Source organism: Choloepus didactylus, chromosome 1, assembly GCF_015220235.1.
Source record: "Choloepus didactylus isolate mChoDid1 chromosome 1, mChoDid1.pri, whole genome shotgun sequence".
Classification (NCBI taxonomy): Eukaryota; Metazoa; Chordata; class Mammalia; order Pilosa; family Megalonychidae; genus Choloepus; species Choloepus didactylus.
In genome coordinates, this window is record NC_051307.1 from 16,333,704 (window position 1) to 16,350,862 (window position 17,159).

At 35.6% G+C, this 17,159-nt stretch overlaps 1 protein-coding gene across 6 annotated transcripts in view; it reads left to right on the forward strand.

Moving 5' to 3' along the window:
* The window catches only part of SCAF4 (SR-related CTD associated factor 4), a 62,245-nt gene that overhangs the window by 12,018 nt on the left and 33,068 nt on the right, over nt 1–17,159 (forward strand). For all 6 annotated transcript variants that reach the window (XM_037832662.1, XM_037832628.1, XM_037832620.1 and 3 more), the window contains exons 2-4: nt 13,730–13,813; nt 15,237–15,281; nt 16,851–17,012. In XM_037832662.1, coding sequence (XP_037688590.1) covers nt 13,730–13,813; nt 15,237–15,281; nt 16,851–17,012 — 291 coding nt within the window. The remainder of the gene's footprint in view (nt 1–13,729; nt 13,814–15,236; nt 15,282–16,850; nt 17,013–17,159) is intronic.

Genomic DNA, 17,159 nt, shown 5'->3' on the forward strand with positions numbered 1-17,159 from the left:
CATTAATTTCGTTCGCAGTGCTATGCTTCCATCACCCCACGCAGAGACCCTGCACCCGTTATGCATTATGTACCCATTCCCTCTCTCTTCTGCCCTGGTACCTCTATTCTACTTGGTCTATTTGAATTTGCCTTATATAAGTGGGATTATACAATATTTCTCCTTTTGTGTCTGGCATGTTTCACTCAGTATAATGTTTTCAAGGTTCATCCATGTTGTAGCATGTATCAGAACTTCATTCCTTTTTCCAACTGAGTAATATTTCTGTTCTGTTCAAAACACATTTTGTTTATCCATGCATCTGTTGATGGACACTGAATTGCTTCCACCTTTTGGCTATTGTGAATAATGCTTCAAACATTGGTTTACAAATATCTGTTTGACTCCCTGCTTTCAATTTTTGGGTATTTGCCTAGAAGTGGGATTGTGGGGTTATATGGTAATACTGTGTTTAACTTTCTGAGGAATGGCCACATTGTTTTACAGAGCAGCTACACCATTTTACATTCCCACCAACAATGTACAAGGATTCCTATTTTCCGCAGCCTTGCTGGCAGTTGTTATTTTCCATTTTTTCTTTTTTAATAATAGCCATTCCAGTGGGTGTGAGATGGTACCTCGTTGTTACTTGATCTTTTTTAATATGGATTTATTTTCTGGTTTTAAAATAGTCTGTAGAAAATTTGAGAACATCTGGTTATTGCTTCAGATAAATTTCTGATGTAGAATTATTGGTTTAAAAGATACGGACATATTTTTAGTTCTTGATACAGATTTAAAAATTTTCCTCACAATTAAAACTCCCCAATTAGGCCTCATCAGCATTGTATGTTAGTGCCCTTTTTGCTTTATGCTAAGCCACTCTTACCAATTAGATAATTGAAGAATTGTATCTCATCATTTTAATTTGTGCTTTGATTATTAGTAAGGTTGAACATTTTTTCTATGTTTATTAATTAACCATTGGCATTTCCTTTGTTGTATCGCTTCTGTGTATTTTTCATCTTCACTAACTCTTACTGTTTGTATGTGCTGTTGATTAACTTGTGTACAGTATTCTGTTTTCCGGTCATATAGCATAATGGTATTTGTTTAACATGTTATTTGCATGCATATTCCCCCCACCCCCCATCAAATTAAATTGCCCAATATTAAGAAAGTATTGACCTAATAAACCTTTGTTTGTATGTTAAATGCATAAAATGAAATGCCAGGTATGAAGGAACTGTAAACTATCCCTTATCTAATTTTTCTAGCAATAATAATGATTTTATGGAGTTGCTGCCTTCAGGCTGTAATTAGTTGGACAAAGCGTCTTTGCAGAAAGGAGTATTTTGAAAGTTTTTTTTTTTTAAGTGTTTATGTTGTTAGTAAACATGAGAGTTGTGTTACACTTAACTCTTAATTTGGTCAAGCCAAGTGGGCCTGATACATTAAGTCAAATGAACAAAAGAGGAGGAAATACTATAGGATTAAATGCTTTCATATCTTTGTCAATCTGAAGGAGGATTTGCATACTAGCCTATCACTGTGTGTCTATGTATTTCCCTTTGGAAGCATGTTTATTTTTTCTTTAAATTAAACTTTATAGTTAAGTATTAATGGGCGCTTAAGAGAAAATTACTTTGTCATCTTGGAGTCATAATAGCAAAGGAGGAAATCTTGCCTATAATCCAGTAGAAAGTGCATTATAAAGAAAATTTAAGGAAAGGAAATTTTTAAAATCTTAGAGAAAAAGAATGGGAAGTTTAAGTATCCCATTGAGAGAGATTCTAAAAGGAAGTACTGTTGAGGGATTTACAGTTGAAAAAATTATTTATTTAGACTAATACTTAGCCTTCTAATTCTTGTGATTGCCTTGACATCTCAATTCACATTTCAAGAGGTAACTTTGGTCTCTGCCACTTTTGTTAGACAGTTTGTTTTATGAGTTTCTAGAAATTTTAGTCACTAGGAGCCAGAACAGTCACTCAGAATTTACAGTAGACTAATTAAAAATTCTTTTATAAAGTGTGTTGTTGTATAAAGTGTTTAGTGACTTTATAAACCGATTGTTTCAAAAAGATATTTTATATGATTACATCATGAATAAATTAGGAAAATATGGGCAGATGAGTATTGTTAAATGGATTTTAGCTGGTTGGCAGTATCCAAAGAATATCAGATAATTGCTTCTCCTCCAGGTAGGTTCTGTTCTGTTTAAATGTTTTAAAAACCCTTGTCTTGGAGGGAAGAAAACAAAACAGGTTCATGAAATTTACGGGCTGATTGGAATAGCTGCCACATGAAATAGCAGAATATTATTTCAGTACTACCTAATTGAAACGACTGAAACCATTAAAGTCTGCTTAAAGTCAGCATGAAGATCAAGTATTATACATACAGATGCTGGTGAAAATTGTCTGAGGGCTTTATTTGTTTATACATGTGATTTAAGGACTGAAATGCCTCTTTTGTTTTCTGAAAGTTAGTAAAGCTGCGGTAAGCTGAGTAATGGCGCATCCATAGATGTCTGTGCTCTAATTCTTCAAACCTGTGAATATGTTACTTTACATGGCAAAAGGGACTTTGCAAGTATGGTTAAGTTAAGGGTCTGAGATGGGTTGATTAGCCATGGTCCTTAGAGAGGCAGGAGGGTCACAGAGCAAACAGTGTGATGGAAGCAGAGGTCAGGGAGTAGAGACCATGTTATGCTGCTGGTTCTGAAGGTAGAAGAATGGGACCATGAGCCAAGAAATGTAGGTGCCCTCTAGAATCTGGAAAAAATAGGGAATGGATTCTCCCTTTAAGCCTCCACTAACACCTTAATTTTAAATCAGTGAGACCTCTGACCTCCAGAATGTAAGATAATAAATTTGTGTTCTATTTAAGCCACTACTTTCTGGTAATTTGTAACAGCAGCGATGGGAAACTAATACAAAGGCCAACTCAATTTTAGAGTCCATTAACACAGAGATAAATCTGGACCCTTTTTCATTTTTGGGTGTCATACTTAAAAGGAGTCTATAGCAAGACTTAGCAGAATAGTCAGATCTTGAAACTGTATCTTTTGGCTCATAGTTGAAGAAAAATAACAGGAGAAACATGCTACATGTCTTCACAATTTTTTTTTTTAATTTATCATTACATTTTGTGCCCTTATTTTCTAGATCCTGTAGGAAGTAAAAAGTAGAGTTACAAATCAAAAATACAGTAATACTGGCATTTATATTTACCCATGCTGTTGCCTTCACTGGAGATCCTTATTTCTTCATATGGCTTCAGTCAATTGTCTAATGTCCTTTCTTTTCAACCTGCAAAACTCCCTTTAGCATTTCATCTAGGAATGTCTTAATCCCTCTGTGTTTGAAAGACAGTTTTGCCAGATATAGAATTCTTGGTTGGCATTTTTTTTTTGCTTTTAGCACTTTAAATATGTCTTCCCACTGCCTTTTTGCCTCCGTGGTTTCTGAAGAGAAATTGGCACTTAAAACATATTGTGGCTCCTTTGTATGTGATGCATTACTTCTCTCTTGGCTTTCAGAATTCTCTTTATCTTTGACATTTGCCAGTTTGATTTTAGTGTGACATGGTATGGGCCTATTTGGGTCTATCCTGTTGGGAGTTCATTGAGCATCTTGGATGTGTGTTTTCATGTCTTTAAATTTGGGAAGTTTTCTGCCATTCTTTTTTGGCATATTCTCTTTGCCCCCTTTTCTTTCTTCACCTTCTGAGACTCCCACAATGTATATATTGGTATGCCTGATGGTTTCCTACATATTCCTAAGGCTCTTTACTTTTTCTGGTCCTCATACTGGATGATTTCAGTTATCTTCAAGTTCACTGATTCTTCTGCCAGCTCCAATCTGCTGTTGAAACGCGTATAGGGAATTTTAGGTTTCTGTTATTGTTTTCTGTTTGCTTCCTTTTCATAATTTCCATCTCTATTGATGCTCATTTTGTGTTCATCTGTCATTTTACTGATATCCTTTAGTTCTTTGAACATGTTTTCCTTTAGTTCTTTGAGAATTTTAGGACCATTTTTATTTTTAGTCTTTGGAATGTCCCGGGTCTGATCTGCCTCATTGATGGTTTCTAATTCTTTAATCTTCTCCTTTGCCAGACCATCACTTCCTTTTTCTTTGTATGATTAGGTGTGTGCCCTGTACTTCGGTCCTTTATCTGTTTCCTGTAGCTTTGAGGAAGATATTTCTGCCAGTTGCTGATTCAAAGCTTCTTTGGAGCTTCTCACTCTGCCATTTTGATCAGAGGAGGGCATCTTCAAATATTTTAAGTTATCATATGAGAGGATCACTGGTTCTGTGCTTCAGAGGTTGTGCCCAGGCTTCTATGTTATGCAGCAGCACAGGTCATATTTAGACTTTCTTATGGTCTTTCAGCTGGTGGCAGAGCAAAGAGTCAAACTTATACCTTCTAAGGAAGACTTGTACCTTTTGGGGCCGCTGCTGCTGCTATTAATCTATATAGGAGGACTTCATGACTGCCGTGAAGTGTTCTCATTGACAGATTGCAATAATTGTAAACACAGGCTATAATGGTAGGGAAGAGAGCACTGCACTAATGATGTTTATTGAGCACTTGCCCAGTCAGGTGACAGATTAGTCATTTCATATGCTAAAACTCATTTAGTTCTCAGTGAAATTGATGCTTATGAAGTAGATATCACTATGTTCTTTTTACTTATAAGGACATTGCAGCTTAGGGAGGTTAAGTAACTTGCCCAGAATCATCTTAGTTGAATCCAGATTCTGAACCAAATCTTTCTCTCCCCGGAATACCATAATGTCTGATTTTTTTTTCCACTAGTAGATTTTGTTAGAATTTTATAGTTTAAGTTTTGCTGTTTTTATATATAAAGCTATTTTTTTCTTTTTTGTAGGTTTGTTGGCTGAGATTGGATGTTGGTCAGAAAAAACTTGAGGGCTTGAATTATCTTTATATCTCTATACTGTTACATGCATTCTGTAACTTAAAGGAAAAATAAGAATTTTTTTTTCCAACTTGGATCATGATTCTGCTTTTTTTTCCCCCCAGTCCTGTCTATAAGAAATGGATTAATGGTTTGAAGGAATTGACACATTATTGGGCCTTATTTCCCATTTCTAAAACAAAGGATCTTTCTTGTAACATTTGGTTGTGACCCACACGGTAAACATTACATTTTACATTGAGACTCGGGTGCTTGTACATAAATACCCACAAACAAAACTGAGAATTTTCACAAAACAGGATTTACTCTGTGTGCAGTACTATTTTATTTTTAGTCTTTTCCACTGACACGCACACGCAAATAGTTCTATCACCACCCATTGAGATTTTATAATTTGATGTGTCTCAAATTACAATTTGAAAAACACTGCTCTAGTTTATCTCCAGGATTCCTTACATCTATTGTATGCTTTCTTTGTGCTAGGTGCTGCACTAAGTGCTTTTTTTATGAATTGTTTTATGTAATTTTTAAAAACTTTCCTAAATAAGTAGGGTCATTATTTTCCCCATTATACAGATGAAGAAACAATATCTTATAGGCAAGATTCCCCAGCGAGTTTGATTATTTAGCCTGCATTCTAGCTATTAGACTAACAGATAATTATTGTTTTCCAATATTCAATAACCAAAATCTTAGATCACTGCAAGTTTGTATATTTCTCAGAGCTTCTTCAGTGGAGATTGGTGACTGTGACAGTTCTTTATGGTTATTAAATTGCAACTTTGCTCTAAATATAGGAATGGACTCAGTAATAAATCGTCTACATCTAACAAGTTCATTTTGTTTTAGTATGAGAAAAATAAACTACGCATAAATAGGAAACAAACATGAATGAATATATTGAACAGCACGATTGATTTCCAGTTGAAGGAAACAAGTCAGTGGATGGTGTATGTTGTGGGAGAAGGGGAGAGTAGAAGCAAAGAAGAAAGGAACCAACATTTATTAAACGCTGACTGTTTTAAATGTGTTCATATTCGTAATCTATTCTCACAATTTCACAAAGAAGGTAGTACTGAATTTATTTTAAAGTTGGGGGATTAAGCTTAGCAATAGCTACGATAGAGGGCCCATGCCTTCCCTGACCTTCCCTAGAAATATTGGCTGAGCCAGTATTCAGAAAGTAGAATTTTACTGTGCAACATGCTGGCTATTTAAAGCTCTCTCTCATGCTCACAGGTAAAGTTGAGGTTTACAAAGTAAAATAATTTATTGGTCCTAAGTATGTGAAATTGAATGATTGCTTTGGTGTATAGCTTACCATTTTGACCATCTAACCCATGATGACAGTTTTTTCCCAAGTCACCACCTTCATTATTAAATTGCAGGGCCATTTAAGTATTCCCCCAAAATTGATACTATATATTGTAGTAACTTACATTGCCTCCAATATGTTGCTTGGCTGGGTACTTCACTTTACCTCTGTGCCACATTTTATTTTTGTTATTGAAAAATCATTAACTCCCCCACCCCCACCCCCAACATTGGGTCCAGTCTTCACCATAACAATTATATATGTTAGTATCTTAATTAACTTCTAGTTTGGGTCTACATGCATATATATTTTTTTTCACTAAATATATAGCTGTAGTCCTTTTCACCATCTTTACTGTCACCCTCTGTGCTAATGTATTGTATTAATCAAATCATTTCCTTACTGTTAACGTCCTTATTGGCGAGAGCTCAAGCTTTGGGAAATGGTAGGTCACAGATTGACTATTAGTTTTATGACTTCGGGCAAATTCTTGAACTTCTGTGCCCTCATCTTGTAAAATAGAATTACAATGTCTACCTCACTGTAAAGGCTGTCAGTATTTCTATCCATGTGGGTAGTGTCACTGTATGTGGTTACCAGTAAAGTATTCAATTTCAGTGTAATTTCTGAGCCTCTCTATATCCAAGAAGGCATTGAGCTAGATATCAAGGGGCCTTTTTGCCTTGACAAAGGTAGAGAGACCATTTGATAAATTTGTGTTTTGAAAAGGAAGTACAATATTTAGTACCATTCACTGAGCCTTTTTTTTTTTTTAAGAGACGTAGGTTTACAGAAAAATAATGCAGAAACCAGAATTCCCATTTACGCTGCCTCACATGCACACTTTTCCCTAGTAACACTTTGCGTTAGTGTCATACCTTTGTTAAAATTGATGAAAGAATATTATTATAATTGTATTATTAACTGTCCATAGTTTACCATTGGTTTCACTGTGTTGTACAGTCCTATGGTGTTTGTTTTTATTTTTAAATTTTTTGTTCTAATAACATATACAACCTAAACTTTTCCCTTTTTACCACATTCAAGTGTATAATTCACTGCTGTTAATATGTGTGCTGGGTTGAATCTGTTATGTCCCCCAGAAAAGTCGTGTTCCTTAATGCAGTCTTGGGGGGGGGGGCCGACTTACTAGTCTTGATTAAGGTGAAACCTTTTGATTGAATGTTTCCATGAAGATGTGACTTACTTGACTGTGGATGAGAACTCTGAATTATTTCTATGCAAGTGTGACCTGCCCAATCAGGGTGGGTCTTGATTAGTTCAGTGGACTACTTAAGAGAGCTCAAGAACCGACACAGCTGCTGACACTTGGAGGTGCAGACAGAAGAATGTTTGGAGATGCTATGCTAAGATGAAGCCCAGAGTTTGCCCAGAGAAGCTAAGAGAGGACCCCCAGATACTTAGAGAGAAATGCCATGGGAGAAAGAAGCAAGGACATGCAGGATCTGAGAGAGAGAAGGGAAGACAGAAGCCCGGAGACATTTTGGAGAAAGCCATTTTGAAATCTCTAAGAACCCAGGAGCAAGGGACCAGCAGATGCCAGCCACATGCCTTCCCAGGCGACGGGTGTTCTGGACACCATTGACTGTTCTTCAGTGAAGGTATCATCTTGTTGATGCCTTAGTTTGGACACTTTTATGCCCTTAGGACTGTAATTTTGTAATGAATAAACCCCCTTTATAAAAGCCAATCCGTTTCTGGTATTTTGCATAATGGCAGCCTTAGCAAACCAAACAATATATTTACAGTGTTGTGCTGCCATCACCACCATCTATTACCAAAACATTTTCATTGCCCCAAACAGAAATTCTGCACCGTTTAAGCAGTAACTTCCCATTTCCTATCCCCACCCTGGCCCCTGGTAATCTGTCATTGAACCTTAAAAGGTAATTTTTTTAAACATCCATTTTTGAAACTTCTATATTTTTCTGTAGTGTTTTTCTTCATAAATTGTATCAATACAGTTTTAAAATTTAAGAAAAGCATTGGTAAAAGAGAATACGGTTATCTAAAAAGAAACTTGAAATATGATGGAAGCCTTATAGTGCTAACAGGTAAGAGATATTATGAGGGTGGTCATCTATAAAGCATCAAAACATGAGCTGATCTCTTTCTTTGTTTGCCAAACACTTTACTAAGCTCTCAAATATTTGTTGAATGAATGGAAAATGAGCCAAAACTGCATTTGTGTCCTCACCTGCCACTCATTTCTTAACAGAACGGAATTTGGATTCAATTTTAAAAACTGATATCATTTGCAGCTACCTAGTTGCCAAAGTGAATGAACGACGTTTGGTTTGCATCCTAATTAACCTCTTGTGGCATATGCCCCTGCCAGATGCCTTTAATTTGGGGGCTCCACTTTGTCTTGGTTTTCGTTTCCTTTGTTCTGCCACATTGGAATTTGGGGTAGAACCTGGCTATGTATGCTCTTCACCCCCTTATTAGTTCACCACAAGCTCCTTCTCTGTGATCTCACTAATTCTTTTGGCTTTGATTCTGTGACCTTTCTATTTTTAGCCTGGACCTTTCTTCTTTGGTCCAGATCCATGTTTCAGACTCCATCTTAGGTCTCTGCTTGGATAATCAACCCAGATTATTTTCAATGTGTTTCATTGTTATCTCTGAACCAATATAGTATACCCACAAACATAGCTACTTGCCTGTATCTCCCTTATAGTTAATGGTCTCTGCATCTGTGTACTCTATAAGAAGCATTGTGTAAGAGTATGAGTGTGAGAATGTAGCTCAACCAAGCTCCAATTGCTGTTTTAATTAACAAATTTGGACTACTGAATACAAGCTACAAGCACAGATAAACCCAGAGCAAATAGGAAAGGAAACTGAGGTTCCTCCAGGAAGAGAGGAGGGCAGGGCTGATGGAAAGGAAAAAAAATAAGTAAGTAAATAAAAACAGGCTTTTGGAGACAGCTGAGCTCAGAATACTGGAAAATGGCTGTGCCCCAAGAAAAGGGGTACAGAGAACTGGGTAACAACATGGTTGACTGGTGAAAGTGGGGCTGGGGACTGGCTCTGAAAAAGGGCTTTTGCTCTTTTTCCTTTTTTTCCCTGTAATTCTAAGCAGCTTATTAGAGAAAGCCTCAGGCATTTTCAGTTGTCAGTACTGACCCAGGCAAGGGTGGAGTTAACGGTCAGAGAAAGGAAGTAGTCAAGCACAGAAGATAGCTCCCTAAAGGCTGTATCTTCCCTAAGAAAGGGTGGGGCCCAGCTCAAGTGGTAGCCCTTCCTCAGAGAGTTCAGACCCCAGGGCCTGGGGGAGAATAAAACAAACAACTCAAGCTTGGCTTCTGACACCCTTGGCTCCTGGTGAGGACAGTGTCCCCTATAAATTAAAGGTACTGCACCTTTTTACACCAGTGGGGAGCTGCAGGCTGACAAGTGCCACCTGCTGGACAGGATAGGAAAAGCACTGAGTCTAGAGGCCTTACATGCCTGCTCCTGAGAGAAACTTGATATTAATTACACCTTCTTCTTGAGACCTGGGCCTGTCTGGTCTGGGAAAATCTGTTTGGGGTAATCAAGGAAACCAGATGCCTAGACAACAAAAGGTTTCAAGCCACCTTAGGGAAAATGAAGATACGGCCCAGTCAAAGAAACAAACTTACACCTCAACTGAGATACAGGAATTGGAACAACTAATTATTCATCAAACACATCTAAATCAATCCAAAAATCAAATCAACTAGTTGAGGAAAGAGATGGCAAAAGAGATAAAGGATATAAAGAAGACATTGGGGGAACATAAGGAAGAACTTGAAAATTTGAAAAAAAAAAAAAACAAAACAGCTGAACTTATGGGAATTAAACTCACAATACAAGAGATGAAAAACACAGTGGAGACATACAACATACAATAGCAGATTTGAAGAGCCAGAAGAAAACATTCATGAACTGAAGGCCAGGACATCTGAAATCCTATACACAAAAGAACAGATAGGGAAAAGAATGGGAAAATATGAGCAGTGTCTCAAGGAACTGAATGACAACATGAAGCTTAAGAATATATGTGTTATGGGTGTCCTAGAAGGAGAAGAGAAGGGGAAAGGGGCAGAAATAGTCACTGAAAATTTCCCATCTCTTATGAAAGACATAAAATTACAGATTCAAGAAGTGCAGCATACGACCCCGAGCAGAATGGATCCAAATAAACATATGCCAAGATACTTAATAATCAGATTATCAAATGCCAAAGACAAGAGAATTCTGATAACAGCAAGAGAAAAGTGATCCATCACTTACAAGGGACGCTCGATAAGACTATGTGCAGATTTCTCATTAGAAACCATGGAGGCAAGAAGGCAGTGGTGTGATGTATTCAAGATACTGAAAGAGAAAAACTGCCGAGAATTCTATATCCAGCAAAACTGTCTTTCAGAATGGAGGGAGAGTTTAAAATATTCCCAAACAGACACTGAGAGAGTTTGTGAACAAGATACCTGCTCTGCAGGAAATACTAAAGGGAGCACTACAGGCAGACAGGAAAAGACAGGAGAGAGATGTTTGAAGCACAGTATTGGGAGGTGGTAGCACAATAATGTAAGTCCAGTGACTCCCAGGGGTATAAATCTCCTGGCAATGTGGGACATGACTCCTGGGCATGAGGCTGGACCTGGCATCATGGGATTGAGAAAGTCTGCTGGACCAAAAAGGGGAAGAGAAATGAAACAAAGTTTCAGTGGCTGAGAGATTTCAAATAAGAGCTGAGAGGTCATTTTGGAGGTTGTTATTTTGCATTATATGGATATCCCTTTTTAATTTTTAGTGTATTAGAATAGCTAGAAGGAAATACCTGAAACTGTTGAACTGCAACTCAGTAATCTTCATTCTTGAAAACAATCGTATAACTGTATAGCTTATAAGGTATGAATGTGTGATTGTGAAAACCTTGTGGCTCCCACTCCCTTTATCGGGTGAATGAAAAGAGTAGAAAAAGGGGGGGGAATGTAAATGAATAATAGAGGGGGAGGAGGGGTAAGAGATATTTTGGGTGATTTTTATTTTAGTTTTTTAGAGTAATAAAAATGCTACAAAATTGAAAAAAGTAGATTATACCCAAGAGTCACCCCCAGAGAACCTCTTGTTGCTCAGATATGGCCTCCTTTTCCCCAACTCTGCAAATAAACTCACTACCTCACTACACTCCCACCGCATGGGACATGACTTCCAGGGATGAGCCTGGCCCTGGCATTGTGGTATTGAGAATGCCTTCTTGACCAAAAGGGGGAAAAGAAATGAAACAAAATAAAGTTTCAGTGGCTTAAAGGGAGTCAAGAGGTCATTTTGGAGGTGATTCTTATGTATTATATAGATACTCCTTTTAATGTCTAGGGTATTAGAATAGCTAGAAGGTAATACCTGAATCTGTTGAACTGTAAATAGACTTGATTCTTGATGATTGTACAAGTTTATAGCTTTTACCATGGGACTGTGTGATTATGAAAAGCTGGTGACTGATCCTCCTTTATCCAGTGTATGGGAGTAATAAAGTAAACACAAAAAATATATATAAATAATGGAGAGGGGGGTGGTAAGGGCTATATGAGATGTATTGGGTGTTCTTATTTTTTTTATTCTTTATTTTGAAGTAATGAAAATGTTCTAAAATTGATTTGTGGCGATGAATGCACAACTATATGATGATACTGTGAGCCACTGTTGGTATACTTTGAATGGTTTTTGTGGTGTGTGAATAAATTTCAATAAGTTGCATTAAAAAAGAAATGATCAAGAGCTATTTGGGGGCATTAGATGAACATTAGCTCTGGGTTAGGCATTAAAATATTTTCCAAGCTTTCAGAAGTAGTTCTCATTATGACTCATTCTTAATGTCCATGTATTAACTTTTTTACATCCCCCTTCTTTGCTTAAGAGAAGGTGAAAGAAATAGAACAATAATAACAACTCTAATTGTTTTGTAATTTATAAATTGTCAGAATATACCCTTTATAAATGTATGTCATATATTCATGAATTTTGCAGTGTTGATATTTTTCAGAATTTGTTTTAATTGAAATTTTTAAAATGGTTTTAGTTTCTTGTTGGTTCACATAATAATTTCAAATATTGTCTCTATTCTTTTCAATTGCTTTTCAGTTAGCCAGCAGTTATTCTCAAGGAGAATATTTTTGTTTCTCCCATTTTATGTATCTGAATATTCTCTGGAAAAATTTTCCCTTTCCCTGCTTACACCAGAGTAGCTGGTCCTTATTTGATTGTGTTTGGCATTCCATACCTTTCCTAAAATTACTGTTCCTGGTATCTGTAGTCACATGTGTATAGATTTGAAAAGCTCTAAAAATTCTCTGAATTTTTAGGATATGTGCCAGGTGGGTCTCTTTTCTCTGGGAAAAGAGACTTTTGTTTTCTGGGTTAGCTTCTTAGTCGTGGTCTAGTAAAGTTTTTTATCTTAGAGGGTGCTTATTTGAAATGTCGACATGAGTTGAAAAGAAATGGAAATGTGTTGCATATGAAGTTGATAATGCTCAGGAAGGCCTGAAACTTAATTTCAAAGCATTTTTAGAAGTCCCAGGTTAGTATATGCATATGATTAAACAAAATAAAACAAAAACAAGAATTTAAGAAGCTGGAGGTGAGCTTTCTGATAACAGAATTTTTTTTTTATCTTTATATTCTCTGAGATGGGCTCTCATTTCTTGGTTGGATTTAAACTTCTAGGAGGAGGAAATGTGTGGTTAGGTCCCTTGGGAGCACCTGATTGTTGGGTTTACTGTTGTGAGATTTGTTGAATATGTTGATGATCTTTTTATAATGGACTGTCATTTTTACTTGTGACTGAATAGGAAATTGTGAATCTGTACACTAACATTACAAAATTACTGGAGCTTTAAAAAGGCATTTTTAATTCCTTGCTTGATCTTATACATGTCCAAATGAACCTTAGAATTATTTGAAGTTCTCCATAATCTCAGAGATTTGGATTGAAATTACATTAAATATTTACAAAGTCACACTATTGGCACATTCAATCCAGGAATATGGTGTGTTTCTTTTCATTTAAATCATTTTTGAGTTCTTGAATGAAGTTTTATAATGTTTACCATTATGGATTTGCAAATTTCTTAATGTTTTTAAGTTCATGTTTTGTTTTGTTTTTCGTATTTTCAATATGATCTTTTTTCCCATTGTATTTTCTTTCTAAGTGGTGATATAGGTAGGTTAGGAGAGCTTTTGGTTTTCGTGTACTGGCCAAATTGTTAGACTCTTAATTGCAGAAGTTTATCTTAGTTATTAGGTTGCAACAATCTTTGTAGAACTGGGGAATTGACCTCTAAGTTTGTAAGGACTTTGTTTGAGGAGGGATATCATTATTGAAAAGAACCTTTCAGAATATTGCTTGAATTTTTTCTCTTTTTACATTTTCTTTTAATTTTTTCTTTTCTTTTCTTTTCTTTTTTTGCTTTTTTTTTTTTGCTTTTTTAAAGCTCTTTTCACTTATGGATATGAAACCTCCCATCTCTCGAGCCAAGATGATTCTCATTACTAAAGCTGCTATTAAAGCTATTAAGGTAAGAGTGAAATAAATATATTCAATTTGAGAAATGTGTTTTGAAATTTGGAAAATGTTTTTTAGTGTGAACATAAATCTTGTGATTAGTTCATAGTTGAATCAAAGAACACTAACCATTTTTTGCTGACAATAAATGATCCCATGCCTTTGCATTGCAACATATTTTTTCAAAGTAGTGTTTTTCTTAATTTCATTTAATTTAGGTAATAAACCAGCCGAGTGTTAGTCTCATTTTTATAAAAGAAACAAGGGCTCCCTGAGGTTTAGTGTTACCAAGATCACACTTCAGTAAGTGACTCACTTTAGAAACTGCAAGTTTTTAGTTCCAAATCCATTGTTCTTGTCCTTTTCATACCATATTGCCTATAGCAGTAGCCTGCTTTATGAAGATTTATTGATTAAAATCTAAGAAAGGGGTCTGCTGTTCTGGGTTTTGTAGTATTCTGCTTTAATTCGTTCCTTTTTTATTTGTTTTTAATTTTTTAAAAACTTGTTTGTAATAGATCATTTCTTTTGGTTCGTTCAGTATTATCTTGAGAATTATTTAAATTTTGCAAATTCCAGAGTTTTAAGTATTTTCTAATTACATGGAATGTAGAAATATTTAAGCTGAACAGTAATTTTCCTGTTTTTCCCCTTTTGTCAAAATTTCACAAAACTTACCTATTTAACCATTTTTTAAAAGTGTGTAACTTAGTGGCATTAAGTACATTCATAGCAATGTGTAAATCACCATTGCTTCCAGAACTTTCCAGACCCATTTATGCAATACCTCCACTTTTCCCCTTCCCCAGGGCCCTAGTAACTTCTGTTCTACTTTCTGTCTCTATGAATTTGCTTTTTGGAGATATTTCATATAAGTGGAACCATACAATGTTTTTCCTTTTGTGTCTGGCTCATTTCGTTTAGCATGTTTTCAGAGTTCATCCACGTGTAGCATGTGTCAGAACTTCATGCTTTTTTTATGGCTCAGTAATATTCTGTTGTATGTATATACTGCATTTTTTACATTTATCTGCTGATGGACACTTAGGTTGTGTCTATTGGGCTGTTATGAATAGTGCTGCTTTGAAAACTTGTGTGCAAGTGTTTCTTAAATCCCTGTTTTTAATTCTTTGGGATATGTATATAAACCTAGAAGTGGAATTGCCTGGTCATATGGTAATTCTGTGTTTAATGTATTTAGGAGCCGCCAGCTGCACTGTTTTACATTCCTACCAGCAGTGCACCAAGTTTCCAGTATCTCTACATGCACAACAACACTGCTTTTAGTTTTTTGTTTTTTTTTGTTTTTTTGTTTTTTTGTTTTTTTGTTTTGTAATAGCCGTCCTCGTAGTGGGTATGAAGTGGCATCTCGTGGTTTTGATTTGATAATTAGTAATCCCTAATTACTAATGATAGTAGTTTTCTTTTCTTTTCAGTTATATAAGCATGTCGTTCAAATAGTAGAAAAGTTCATCAAAAAGGTAATTATCCTTTTCGTTATTACCTCATTTTTGTTATGATTAGTATTTGTGATTTACTTTGTAAATTGTAATTTGGGTGCTTGTTTCTAAAGCCACCCTACTGAAAAGTAGTCACTAGAGGTTATTTTAGTCACCTGATGCTCTTTTTAAAAATAAAACATTCTGTTTACAACAGTTCAATTGATTGAGCCCTTACTGTGAGCTAGGCACTCAACTTTGTCAGGCCTCACAACATTGTTTCTTGTTTATTGGGCAGGGCCTTTCCATAAGTCTAATGTGCCCCCTGTCATCCTGTTGACATTTAGCTCACCTTCGAATACTATTTCAGATATTACTTTGTAAAGGTTTCCCAACTTTTCCTTGCCTTCATCAGAATTAAACTGTTTTTTAGTTCTACAGTTTTATGTTGTTTTACACCTGTGATGAACACCCATCTGTCTCAGTAGAGGACTGACAAACAGAGACTATATACATCTTTGTCTTGTTCTCCAGACCTGGAGCTATGCTGTATAGCACACACACATAAATGTTTGTGGAAATGTTTCTAAACTATGGCCTTTGAATACCGACTTAAGGATAGAAGTTAGAACTCCAACAGATCAAAAATGCTCAAAATGGTCTGTTAACAAATCAAAGTATAAATAAGTAGAATGGAAAAAAAGTTAAAATTACCTTACATGCCACTGCCTCCAAATTACTAATATTTACATTTGGATCTACTTATCTTTGATTTATGTACATGTACAATTATAAAAGTAAAAATGGGGACATGCTGATTGGTAACCTTTTCCCACTGAGTTTTTCAGAAACATTTGCAAGGTATTCCATTGTATGATTGTTACCTCATTCACTCACTTCTCTATTGTTGGATATTTATATATTTCTGATTGTTTACATTTTATAGATAATGCTTTGGTGGCTAACCTTCTGGAAAAAATCAGGCACATCTTAATTACTTCCTTGAGTGAAATTCCTAGTTGTAGAATTGTTGGATAAAAAGCTTTTTAAATAAGTCTTCATTTTTATTGCTAAACACCCTCCATGAAGGGTTGTATGTACCAGTTTATGCTATCACCAGAAATGTATTTAGCTGCCTGTGTTCTCTGCTTGTCTTTTTAGCTTGGTCAATTTTGATAGACCAAAAGTGAACTCTCCTTTTAATTTTAGTTTCTCTGTTTCTTTAATCTAATTAAAATTGCTATGTTTTAAAAATTAGTTTTTTGATAATTATCTTTTTGGGCAGGATGAATTAGAGTAGAGACTGTCATAATAAGTGACTTATTTTGTATGGAAGTGATTTAGGGATTTGTAATATCAACTCTGGAAAATTGTGTGGAGGGAGGTAGAGGGATAAGAAAAGAGTATTGAGGGTCCTAAGTATCAAGAGAATGGCAGTTCTCTCTAAACCTGTAGTAAGTTAGACAAGATCGTTAGAGAGCCAGAACGGCTCGAGCATTTTCGAAATGGAAACAATGATTGAGTATATAAAGTTTCATAAATGTTAGAGTCATCAGTGTCAAATTGTGATTTTGCTTTTCCTGTACTGACTTTGCATCTTTATCTTTGCAGTGTAAGCCAGAATACAAGGTTCCAGGGTTGTATGTAATTGACTCAATTGTGCGACAGTCTCGTCATCAGTTTGGAACTGATAAAGATGTTTTTGGGCCAAGATTCTCTAAAAACATAACTGCCACATTCCAATATTTATATCTTTGCCCCTCAGAAGATAAGGTATGGTTAATTTTTAAATTGAAATTTGGAATCTTGTTGGTTTTGTTTTTTATTATTTTTGTATTTATATCTAATTTAAATGTATATTAAATATACGAGGCCTTTAGTAGATAGATCTTTGTGTGGTGGTGATCTGTGAACTTGAAA